At 40.3% G+C, this 12,720-nt stretch overlaps 1 protein-coding gene across 1 annotated transcript in view; it reads right to left on the bottom strand.

The window, feature by feature from the left end:
- The window catches only part of LOC119728716 (homeobox protein Hox-A5-like), a 34,196-nt gene extending 21,705 nt beyond the window's left edge, over window positions 1–12,491 (bottom strand). Inside the window, exon 1 of the mRNA XM_038201054.1 lies at window positions 11,593–12,491. Coding sequence (XP_038056982.1) covers window positions 11,593–12,178 — 586 coding nt within the window. The 5' untranslated portion in view covers window positions 12,179–12,491. The remainder of the gene's footprint in view (window positions 1–11,592) is intronic.
- Between the last annotated feature and the right edge of the window lie 229 nt (window positions 12,492–12,720).

Below are 12,720 nucleotides of genomic sequence, written 5' to 3'. Positions count from 1 at the left end.
TACACAGATACATTTTTTCAGAGGTTCATGCTGTCTATACAGCCTACCCATCAGGAAAAACAACACTTTCCTCGGGTCAGAGTCACTTACTTCGGTTTGGAGCTGATCGTTAGACATAAGAGAAGACTGTCCAAAAAAGACTGGGTGCCATACATATCAATTTTTTGTGTTCTTCCGTGTTGAACTTTCGCACTTTTTATCAACGGCAAAAATCTGCCGGAGACTTTGGCCCGCATGTTGGTACTTCATACAATGCCTTCCTGCAATCACTAAGACAAGCTATACACACACACTCGTCGGCATATATAGAATACACTGAGGGGTTGCTGGAAAAAAAGTCGTAAAAAGGGCCTTATCACTAGGCCGACAGGCTAGCAGCTGTACCAGGGGGCCATCGGGTGCCATGTATTGCTACAGGTTAAACAAAAGCGAAACAAGTCCCGGTCCGAGATAACCCCTATCATATCGAACCACAAGCAAGAGCTGGCTTGCCGATATACGGGAGCTAAACAGGCGTTCAAAGATCGGTCATCACTCGAAAAAAGAGAACACACTGCAGGGTCTGGAGATTATATTTACAATTAGGTTGATTTTTTTTCCGTTTTAAAATAATGATTCATCACAAAGATTCACGCCGGTGACTCAATCTTTCCGAAGCTGAAATCTGGCTCCCGACCCTTATTGATAAATTCCTATTTCCGGAGCTTTTGGGGGAAAAGTTATACAAAAAGAACACTGCGAATAGGGAGAAATAACGAATTACTATCGAGATAGACCTGTGTACATATCAACATTAATGTGCGTTTGGTTGCAGAAGTGGGATCAGCCATCAGCGGGGATAAACTCACATGATCACGCCGCGACTGTAGATTAAATTCGATCCGAAACGACAAGGAAGCAATACTGGTTTGATGTCTACTTGCTAAACAGTGTGTCCTCATTCTTTAAATACGTACTACAAATGATACTTTAGTTTTATACAGAACTCAACTTTTTGAAGTGCTATATTCTATGTTTACTAAATGGTGAACCATTTCTGGGTAACATCAACCTACAACGTGGCGAAACAGTCTACTGCACGCAAACAATAAAATTGCATCAGGAATGATATCATTATCATATGACATTGACGTTCGTTACTGAATTGAAACAACGAACAACCGAATAGGTCGCGCCCCATCACCCTTCGTTTGTCACAAACACAAACGCCAAATCTTTAGGCCTAGTTATTTTTCCATTTTTGTTTAAAACGAACTATACTCTTCTTTACGCTGCTTAGCCATGTTTACTCAATGGTGAGCATGCTCAGCCATTGATTTCTCACCCGCAGCGCCACGGTATCTGGTCGTCTTGTCCCTGTTTCTCGGACATATTCATGGAGCATATCATTTCAGATAAGCGTTTACGTTGATCAATCCTGAACTCATCAATACGGAATAATTAGTATTTCCATTAGAATGGGTGCACAACCCGCATAAACCTATACCAGTACGGCTCACCGTAATTTGGATAGATAGCGTGCACATTTTGCGATGCTTCAAGGTAGAAGTAACCGAACTTAGTTTGGTTCGTAATGGCAACACTAGCCTGATAAACGGATGATATCAATACGTGAAAGAATAATATTGATACATTTCGTACAAGAAAAGGTTTTAAATCACACGGTTGACTCAATATGCATATCCCAAGTTAAATTAATGTGAGTGCCGCCATTGGAAAAATGCCTACGAAACCTAAGTGCCGAACGAAGCTCTTGAAAATTCAACCTTTTAGCGCCATGCTGCCAGGTACCAGTGGAACAAGCACTGGTACACATTCTTCTCTCATCCCCATACATTTGGGAGCTCATTTTTTTCAGAGATTACCTCCATCGGAAGAGGCAAGTTACTCAAGTTTACTGTTTTGTAGACCAAAACTTATGCAACAAGTAAAGTTATCATTCACATTGGTAATGACTACTGCTTCACATCAACTGCAACCATAACGCACGGAGATATAGCAAAATATTACAAGCACCCAAAACGAAACCAATAACAGTCAACCGAACTAAAATAAATTTATACTAATGGATATTTACATCTGTGTCCCAGTATTTGGACAATCTGTCGAGGGCCTTGTCATTAGCCCACAATTGCAAAATAAAGGACTTTCGGATATGCCTATATACACTTTTCCGGCTGGCATGTTCGGGTCAACAGCTGTATAAAAACAGGATCATATGGGCTTGGGTTAGCAGTCAGTATAAGCCAGATTCAACAAATTGAAATAACTTTGCAGACTGATAAAACAAGGGTAGTAAAGAATATTAAAAAAGAAGAAAAGTAGTAGTAATATTATCTATAACAGTGTTGATTACAAAGGTATTTGTCTTAAAACGAAGGGGCGATTTTGAGTACCAGCTTTTAAACTGAGGACTTTTTACTAGGTTTATTTCTTTTGTTGTTTAAGTTCTTTTTATTCCCTCTTTTTTTTTCCTTTTGCCTTCTTCCATGGAGGGGCACTGACAAGTTTTGATTGTTCTTACGACTTCAGAAAAGCAATGTGATGGAAAGATTACGCCACGTAAAACCTCTAGGCCTATTGAATATTTCAAATATATCATCTTTGAAGAACACCGAGGCCCATAACTGAAAATATTGTTCAAAAACAATTAAAACTCGGATATTGTCCACAAGCCGTTTCACGGATACCGCCATCTGTTTGGTCATGTGGTAATCTCCGGGGGGCATTTCAATAGAAATACGCCCCATCATGCCGTTGTATCCTGAACATGATGGGACGTATTTCTATTGAAAGGCCCCCCTGAGGTTACCACGTGACAACAAAGATGGCAGTATCCGTGAAATGGCTCGTGGAATGTTTTGACAGTTAGGCTATATGCAAAGTATTGAACTGCAGACAGTGACAAATTTAAAACTCTTACATTGCTTATCTGTGCATTTGGTTTTTGTCTCAATATTGACAAGTGTGTATACGTATATAGATATTGATAATTGTATATAGATGTATAATATAATAATGTATATTGATCATTGTTGCAATGTATCACAATAAACAATTCATTAGATTCCGACAATGCGCGCAGTGATTAAATTCGAGGATAATTAAGCACATTACAATTAACACCAATTAATAAGGACCTGACACAATCTCTTTGGTTAGTTTTATAAGTTTTAACCACAGCACAACCCCATTAAGCAAGACCGCATTAATTTCAACACCGTTTCTACATTCCGACCCAGGATTTTGTGCAAAGTCTCGTTATATCCGAGAACGGCTAAGCAGAATTTTTTTTTAATGCTATGGCAAAATTACATGCTGTGGCAAATTTAAAAGCTATTATTAATATTAAATGTTAGGGCAAATTAAGATGTTAATTGCAAAATTAAACAAAAATAAATATTATAGCAAATTTTGATGCCACGACAAATTTAGACGCTAATGGCAAATTTAAACGCTATGGCAAATTTAGATTCTAATGGCACATTTAAATGCTCATGGCAAATTGAGATGTTATGGCAAATTTAGATGCTATGGCAAATTTAGATGCTATGGCAACTTCAGATGCTTTGGAAAATGTAGATGCTATTGCAAATTTAGATGATATGGCAAATAATGCTGTTGGCAATAATAAATGCTGTGGCAATTAACATGCAAATGGCAATATTAAATGCCATGGCAAACTTAGATAGGACTACTATTGGCAAATTAAATGCTATTGCAAATTGAGATGCTAATGCCAAATTTCATGCTATGGCATATTTGAAACCTATTGGCAATGCGATGGCAAATTTACATGCTAACAGCAAATTTAAATATTATGTAAAATTCATCATTTGGTTTTGCCAAGCAAATATTTTCTGCTCTTAACATTTTTAGTTGGTCCTGGTGTTTCACCATTGTCTGATATTGTTCGACACGAAGCACAAACTCTAAACTACACATCAATAACCAAAAAATTAACCCTTGTGTTCTCATTATCAACAAGATCTGAAACTTCGGACCTTATCTGAAACGACAAGAGAACTACAATTCGCGGTATCGGAAAATAGGGGTTCAAATACGCGTGTACCATTGGAGTGCAGTACTTTTGTGGCTTTTTGTGCTGCGTTATGGCTGCCATAAACGCATCAAGCAAATACATCTGCAGAGTGGTCTTGTAATCACTAAATAAGCACTGCAGGGGAAATGTTGCTATAATCTGCCCTCGGTGACACGACAAGGGCCATTCGGGGATGGTTTATGGCGGGAGTAAATTCCGTAAACCAGTCATAGAGAAACTTTCAGGGGAAGAAGTGCAGTGTGGGGATTTTGTTGTTACATCTTTTGGGGTAAATGAAATTGGAAGGGTATGAGAGATGAAGTGATGATGTTGCTGGTGGTGAGAAGGGATATGGGATGGGGTGTGATGGTGTAGATATTGGGCGCAGAGGATTATGGATAAGGGTATTGTAGGATGGGGAAGCGCTCTGGAAACAGTATACTTTTTTGATAATTATCATTTTTTGTGACAGTTTGACGACAATTTGTTCTGTGCAAATTGACTTACACAACAAATATATAATGCAGACTGCAAAATGCTGGGGATTTTAAATGACTGAAGAGTAGATCCGGTTATTATTCAGAATGATTACTTTGTTTGCTTGTTTTTGGGGTAATATTTGGTCAATTGTTATATTGGCAGAATAGACGCCCATCAGCAGATCCGGGAAAACTTTTACGAAATTCCATCAAGCTAAAGGAGAAAGGCAAATGGTTAAAATTTAAAGTTGATTCAAAAGAGTTGCTATGAACAAAACAAACCTTTGGGTTTCGATATTGGGGATGTGCGCGTCGCTTATGACTACTCACGCAATGCGTGGCTCGTAAATCAGAAGAAAAAAAAAGAAACCTTCTGCTTTTTTTAAACGATACATGTTTAAAATTGGCTATTGAACAGTATGTAATTATGCGAAACCTTAACTGCGGCACTTCAATAGAGGAAAAAGGTACATAACTGAAGATGTATAGAGCCACCAAGTAAATGTACAACATCCAGAGGGAGACTGGAATACAAATATGGAAGTAGACAAGTGGATAAACCGAAGGAGTGACAAGCCAACAAACAAATTCCAAATTTTCGGAATTTACCCGGAAAAGACGGAAAAGAATGAAAGAAACAAAGGAGTTGGGTTTACTGTCAACATTGGTAGTTCGTGGACTCCAAGAGCAGACCGCGTACGTTGCCTGATGACAGCGAATAAATATTGTGTATGTCCTACATGAGAATGAGTTTACACTGGCAGTGAGACACAGGTGATGCATTGCGCTACAATTAACTCACGTCACACCTCGCGTAGGTGATACCAAGACATGGGAAGTCATTAATTTAAAAACAAAAAAAGAGCCAGTCAGCGACTATGTCGGGATTCAAGTCATAAAACAGCATACTGAAGGTTTGCCTCTGTCTGCAAATGTTTCTTCCGCTATAGCCTGCGTGACATGACAGGGATAGGGAGAAATCCCGTAAGACTGATGTGGTGCTAGAGACTCCAAGGAGGTATTCCACGATAAGAGCCGAGCGCGACGCACGCAGTCTCGACCCGCCGTGTCTCGGCTTCAAACCACCCACGAGACTTTGACGGATCGCCCGGTTTAAACTTGAACGAGCGAGACGCAATTACGGGGATATTTTCTTTCATTCCTTTTACTTCTTTGATGGAAGACGATCGTTCGAAGCTCAAGCTCGGTGGTTAACATACAGAAACAAGAAAGATTTTGAGTTTGTGCCGACTCACATTGCGCATCAGTGGGCCAGATGTGATGTCGTATTGTAGCATTGTAGGGGAAAACCCAGTTCTAATGGAGTTGATCGATGAGCGCGGAAGCGCGCAATTCGCCTCGGGACGGATTCGCGCAATCGCCCGGGGGGCTTGGCTCCTGAGCACGCGGCCGGCTCCTGGTCGTTGTCAGCAAAAGGACAGACCAATTCGTTGGTCGTCCGATCCTCATTACCTGTTCAGCTGAGTTGTTTTCCGGAGGTCTGTGGTCTACCGGGGGAAGGGAACCCTTCGCAAGGAGAGTTTTGGACTAAGCGTCGGTGGGACACTAGCGGAGAAGCTATGGTAGATTTTACACGGCGTGCGGCCTGTCTGGAACCGGTCCAGCTACTGATCATGGACATTTTTTATTGGTTAGCACAAAAACGTACAACTCTTTACTACCCAAACATTTTCATGTGCAGGAGACACTATACAGTCAAATGTTCTAACCCGACCTCAATTAGCCAAGTTCATCTTGATCTATCCCAAATATAAATAAACAGAAAAATCAAAGCATGATCGCTGTTTGCTCTGATCTATATTAAAGCATTGATTATAATTATCTTTTCTTACCGAAAGCCAAATTCAATTGCCCCAGTCTGAAGATTTGCATAGGACTGTTCGTGTGGTTTATTTCGTCACACACCAGACTAATGACTTGTAATCAAGGACTTAATGACACTTTGTGAGCAGATAAAACCTAGGCCTATAAAGACGTAGGCCTATGCGTGCAAATACCTCACTTTTGCGATATTATATTTATCTCAAATCTCTCATTTTTTGTTGTTTGAATTTGAGTGCGAAATGCAAGCTAAGTTAGCCACATTGTGTTGGTATTAGTTTATTAGCTGTGTGCCATATATTCTATTTTGCAGTTAACTGTTCCTAAAGAGTTACGATTGCTAATGTTTTCCAAACACTTCTCCAAAATCTAAACTTTTCCCCGACATAAAAAGAAGACGACAAATTTGACCAGGTTTGTGATGGCCTTATCGTGCATGGCGCGCAAAAGAAACAAAAAAGGTGCACGAATCACTGGCTTTGCATTTTAGGTGGCATGTCACAAAACGAATTTGTCCCCCCAAAAAGCTTTTTGAAAAATGACTTATTATATGTCGATAATTTTGTCCATTGTTATGCTGTCACGGTCTCTTTGGTGAAAAGAAAGCACTTTTATTGCAATGTCAATTTACCAGAAACATGGCTAAAAATTGCGTACCAATAAATACAGCATTCTGAGCTAAGGAAAAAACTCATTACGCAACTGTTACATGATTTTTTTTTCTCCAAAAGAGACAGTGGATTTTTTCTCGAAAACTACTGTCGTTCGGCAGTTTGCTTTTATTATTATTTACATATAGGGGAAAAAACTAATCAATCTTATAGTCTGTTCTATTTGATTTGTATTATAGTTCATTACATCATTACAAAAGAACAGACTTTCTCTAAAACGAACAGGCGTCCAGGTTTTCCTGGGCATCCGAGGACCCGTTTAGGCGTCTTTCACTTGGCATTTCAGAATCCCTTTACACGGTCAATGACTCCAGAGTCTGTCATCCGAAAAGTACCCCATCTTTCAAGCTATGGGCGAGTTTTATTCACTCTCCCCAGACTCCAGATAATTGGAAAAACCCACTAATCAATGTCGGACCCGGTAGTCGATCCTCAAAAAGGGGCCGCCCGTGCTCCCCCGGTGATGATGGTAACAATGTACGCTCATCATTACTTCAACAAATACACTTGATGACTGGGTTAAACCTCATCTCAAAAGACGGAGGTAAAAAGGAGAAGAAGATGAAGGAAGAAACTCTGCCCACCAGGACTTTTGAGGATCATGATAAAGTCTCTTGTTCTTTTAGATCCCTCTTACATGCATGGCTGAATAGGCAACAAAAACAGTTACAGGTATTGTTGCTCAGGAGCAAACTTTTTTTCCGGATAGCACTGGGAACCAGACTGACAAATGAATGAACAAGACGAACAAATGGTGCCAAGCAACTCGGTCACGGGCCATATAAGCTTGAAACTCCCTAATCTAAGTTAATCAACAAACTCGAGAAAATCTAACGAGCATTTGGGAAATTATGTTTTGTCTAACAGGGGAATGGATAATATAGTCATGTTTCATATCCTTTTTGAGTTGTATAGTTTTATGTGGGCCTACATGTATTTTGATTCTATGCTTTGTCATATTTCGATACCGTCATGAATAGGCCTATAAGTCTGTTTTTGAAGCCTGAGCGACAAAATGTATTACTACTTCTTTTTCTTGGACATCTAGGTTCCTTCGCCCTATCGCTGTAGACGATTATCTTTAAAGCTAGGGATATTTATGCCGGAAAATCCAGAAATAGAGGGGAAAAGAAAAAGAAAAATGAACTTCTCAAAACATCAACTTTACCCGTGCAGTTTGTGTGTTGACCGATGGCAAATTTGAAATTCAAACTTGGTTTGTTTATCACTTCTGGGGTGCATACAAGTCTCGTCGGCCCTTTGTCGGGCTCAAGTAGGCCCAGTAAGCAGGGCACACATTGATAATCAGGACCCCCCCCCTTATCCCCTCCCCCTATTTAACAAAAATATCGATCGGTCAAGATCGATGACAACTTGTGAGACAGTGCCGAGAAAATTTACCCCAAAAAAAGGAGTTCAGAGCGAGACTGTATATTAATCAGTATAAGTGAGTGCGGCGGCGCGCATGCCGGCCCGAATACATTAATTTTGAATTAAATCAACGTGCGGATATGCATCAATATTTTAATTATTATTTTTCAATGGTTTGCCTAAGTTTGAAATAATCAATTATTTCTTATTCTTTATATTTATTTTGTACGTATTTTCTCTATTTGCTTATTACAGGAACTATTACGTACTTCCACAAAAAAATCGAAACAAGCCTTAGGTTTAAAAAAACTGATATGTTTAAGAAATAAGCGATTGTCATTTCGAAATCACTATTTTAAATCACACTTTCCTAGTAATTTGTGACCGTTTTAAGAACAAAAACGAAATATTTTCACGTCGTCTTTATCCTGAACTGAGTTAAGTGAAATCAGTTATCTAAAATGACAAGTTTGATTTTCGCGTATTGGTGGTTTATTTCCAGATAAACAAATCAATTGGAATTTCAGAAAAAAAACAAATTTGTAAAATATGTCAGCAAATCGTAAGTGTTTAAACCACCGTGACTCTACTGAATAAAAAGTACTTTACTGTATTTTTTGCATGCATATTGACATATCTCTGAAAGAATACAAAGGGGAATTTGCTGAAAGCGATATATGTTTTTCATAATTATATAGATATGACAGGGCCTAAGTTTCCGGAATATAACAGGAAAGGGAAGCTCATACAGAATGATAATGAGGGTTGGCTGAAAAGTATCGAAAACTAGGCTCCAAATGCATTAGCAGACTGCATGATAAAATGAGCAAAGATCACCAACATAATATGGGGCCTACATCAAATATGCGAACCCCAAAACGAGCGTGAAATCATAAACAAAATGCTGCAATTAAAGCAAGGCAATTGTAATTCAATTTTTGAAATGTGAAAGGAAATCATTGAACATTTCATGCGAAATAAGCGAACTGTGGTATACAGCTTAATTCTATTTCTTGCGGTAGCTTTTGTGCATTAAATCACATTCCAACACAGTAGGGTACGAAGACTAATCACATGAATGCAATGTAATAGAGATTTTATCTCCTCACCTTGATTGATACGTTAAGATTACCACACATCCTTTTCAGAAAATATTACCAATTTAAACATGTCTTTGAGTATAAAAAATTAACCTTCCTTGCCAAAAATTGCACCATCAGGAGTTGACATGTAATTTGTGTTCCTATTAATGCTTCGGTTTTATGGACATGGGAGCTTTGAACAACGAGCTTGGCACGATGACGCGAAGCTATCTACCGAGAATCTGACCGCGTGACCGTGGGTGTCATCTCCGTGCCGGTCGGGGTTAGCACGCGCTGCCGGTCCGCTCAGTAATTTCCTATCGCGGAATAGGCCTACTTCACCTTCGTTTTTTTTTACCCACTTGGTGTATTTTGGGATATATAGTGGGAGGAATGATTTTTATTCCAAAATAACGTTCTTAACTATTCAAAGGACCCTAAATTATGTACAAGATTATCTGCTCAATTTATGGCAAAGTCAAGTTTGCATTTTGTAAGGAAAACAATTATTCCAATAAGAAAATATTAAGGGGCCTAACGCTTCCTATAATTATAGAAGGATCTTTGTCAAAGCCAAAATTACAAAAAACACACAAGTCAAAGACACAAAGGCATGCATGAAATATTATTCTAGTGGTTTCCTATGTTGTTCCTAGAAATCACTAATTTTGAAGTAAACAAATTCAGTGACCCAGAAAAGTCAACCCGGTCATCAGGATACGGCAATGTCGGTATGAGAATGACAAAAATAGAATAGGTTTTATTTTAGCGTGGGAACTATCACGTCTGAGGATCAAGCGCATATGTAGAATGTTCTGCACACGACCGACGAAACATGCATGGACATGGAGAAAGCAAACATGATATACAACCACAAACACGATAGCAAAACAATGATAGACACAATTCTATTAACATCACAAATCCATTGGTGGGCGAATGACAACTGTATTCGTCAGCGTTTGAGGGTATTAGGCCTACGTGTATTATGATGATTTGTGACATAAATTTCAAAGATCAGTTATAAAATATCTGAAATTGTTTCGCTGAAAATTAATTGGCTATATTGAAAAATGGTTTCAATTGTATTCTCGAGTATTTACATCAAAATCAAATCTGAATTTATATATAATCCATCAATTAAAGTCTATTTTTATTTTCTTTCCAAATCTGCGTCAGATAATTCTGTTACAAAAATCTGGGAGGTTGTAGTTAGATAACAAAACGCTTGGGAAATGTCGGTCGCATTTGAGTGAATTGCAACAATAGCTAGACAGTTGTTAATCAAGGCGACAGCGACAGTAATATTGTGGTACGGAGCGATTGGCGAGATTACGATATCGCTACATGTCTGATACGAGGAATGACGCCAAGTTATTGAGAAATAAATAGAAAACTAATGAAAAAAATACGTCAAATTTACAAAGTGCTCTGTGAACGACAGATAATGTATACGCTGACTTGCTTTAATGGTACATGGCACTCATAATGTCTAACTGGGGAAGTTTACAGCTTTTACGTGTTTTCAAAAAGGGGTCAATTTGTTTAGGTTTTCATTTGCCGAAGAATATAAAAGCGTGTGCATGTTTTGAGCTGTACTGGATGTTTTTACAAATCTGGTTTTGTGAAGAGTATCATTATTCCTTGACAAATCAGATGTAGAGTGTCTTTTTTTATATGGCATGCAAGAAAATTTAAAGGAGTTTCGATTTGTCTGGATTACACCAAACATCACTTTAATAAAGTACAACAGAAATGTTTGTAATATGTTAGTATACGTCCCGCCATGCAGCATGCGCGATTACCACGAACCAAGCTCATTTTAATTGAACAGACTGCATATTTCTGTCTTTTTATTGATTCAATTTTTTAATGGTTTTGCTCTGAGAGTTGTGCATAATTGGGAATGATAATAAAGTACGAATGCGAATGTCTCTCCAGACTTTCTTGATGAAACATGCATGCTAGGATATTTGCTTCTTAATGAGATCAAACGACGAAACAAAACAATGACAGGTCCGTGTAAGGGAATTACTCCACTGTTAATGAACTGATAAGATGACAAAATCAAAACATCGACGAATAGATGAAGATTGTGGATTTACCTGGCCAGTTAGCTTTCCACATATGAGCGTGCGATTTGGTGGTTTTCATCCATGGAAAGGGAAGGTTTTGATTTCTATCCTCGGCCTTGGTCTTGCCGGCCGAGGCGGTGGGTGTATGATGATGATGCGGCCCTGGGTTACCGCCAAGGTTCTGGTTCGATCCTCGGCAAGCTGCTACCGCCGTGGTGCCTTGCATGACGGCGTGAACTAGCTGGCCGGCCTGCATGGGCTCCCGGACCCCGTCGCACGGCTGGGCCGCGGCTCCAGTCCCGGCCCCGCAAGCCGCCTGCGTACAGGCCGTGTCCTGAGGCAGTGTCATGTTGGCCAGGGTCATCATGTTCATGTTGGTCATGCGAGGGTACTGCAGCAAGCCCTCGTCCACCCGGGACTCCACCACGGCCATGGGTGCCCCGCCGTAACCCCCTACCTGCGGGCCGGGCTTGTCGGCGTAGATGCAGGCTGGCGGGGCAGGCGGGCTGTAGCTCCGGTGGGGCACCGTGCCGCCCGAGAGGGGCGGACCCACGAACTGGTCATTGTGGAAACCGAAGGGCGAGTTGTAAAACGATGGGCTGTTACCCTCCATCATGGTGCCTGCTGACACTCCGGTGTCTAAGCTACCTTATGCCGCAATAACCCCAAAACACAAGCAGGAAAAACACAAGTCTCAAGCCGAAACACACTATGGAGGTGCAGACGTCAGTGGGATGAGCGAGGGGTTCCCGTGCGTCGACAGTCCGTGGTGAACCACCACAATGAGGCACATCGCCCGTGCCTACACGCATATACACAGGTGATGCGGCGCTAACACGACTCAAGCTATCTGTCTCGGCAACACATCCATAAACCCCATGGAATATTTTCATACAGAGCTAAAAGGGCGCCACCTAGTGACGACGTCAACTGCGAAAACATAGACCTGGAAATAAAAACGCTAAGCACCGTACGACTATGGTACGACATACATGTATCATTATGCAGGCAACAGTTCGAACACCAGATAGGGCACTGAGATAACGGACCGGTGAACAATCGGAACAGCGGGCCAGGTATCAATAGGGCAACCGAGGGCCGCCAGGGGTCTATTTTGGGCAGACGAGACGGGCACATCAAGGGTCCCTATGTTTGTCA

This window comes from Patiria miniata, unplaced genomic scaffold (genome assembly GCF_015706575.1).
Source record: "Patiria miniata isolate m_02_andy unplaced genomic scaffold, ASM1570657v1 HiC_scaffold_20, whole genome shotgun sequence".
Taxonomy (NCBI): domain Eukaryota; kingdom Metazoa; phylum Echinodermata; class Asteroidea; order Valvatida; family Asterinidae; genus Patiria; species Patiria miniata.
This window is presented reverse-complemented; position numbering and strand designations above follow the sequence as displayed.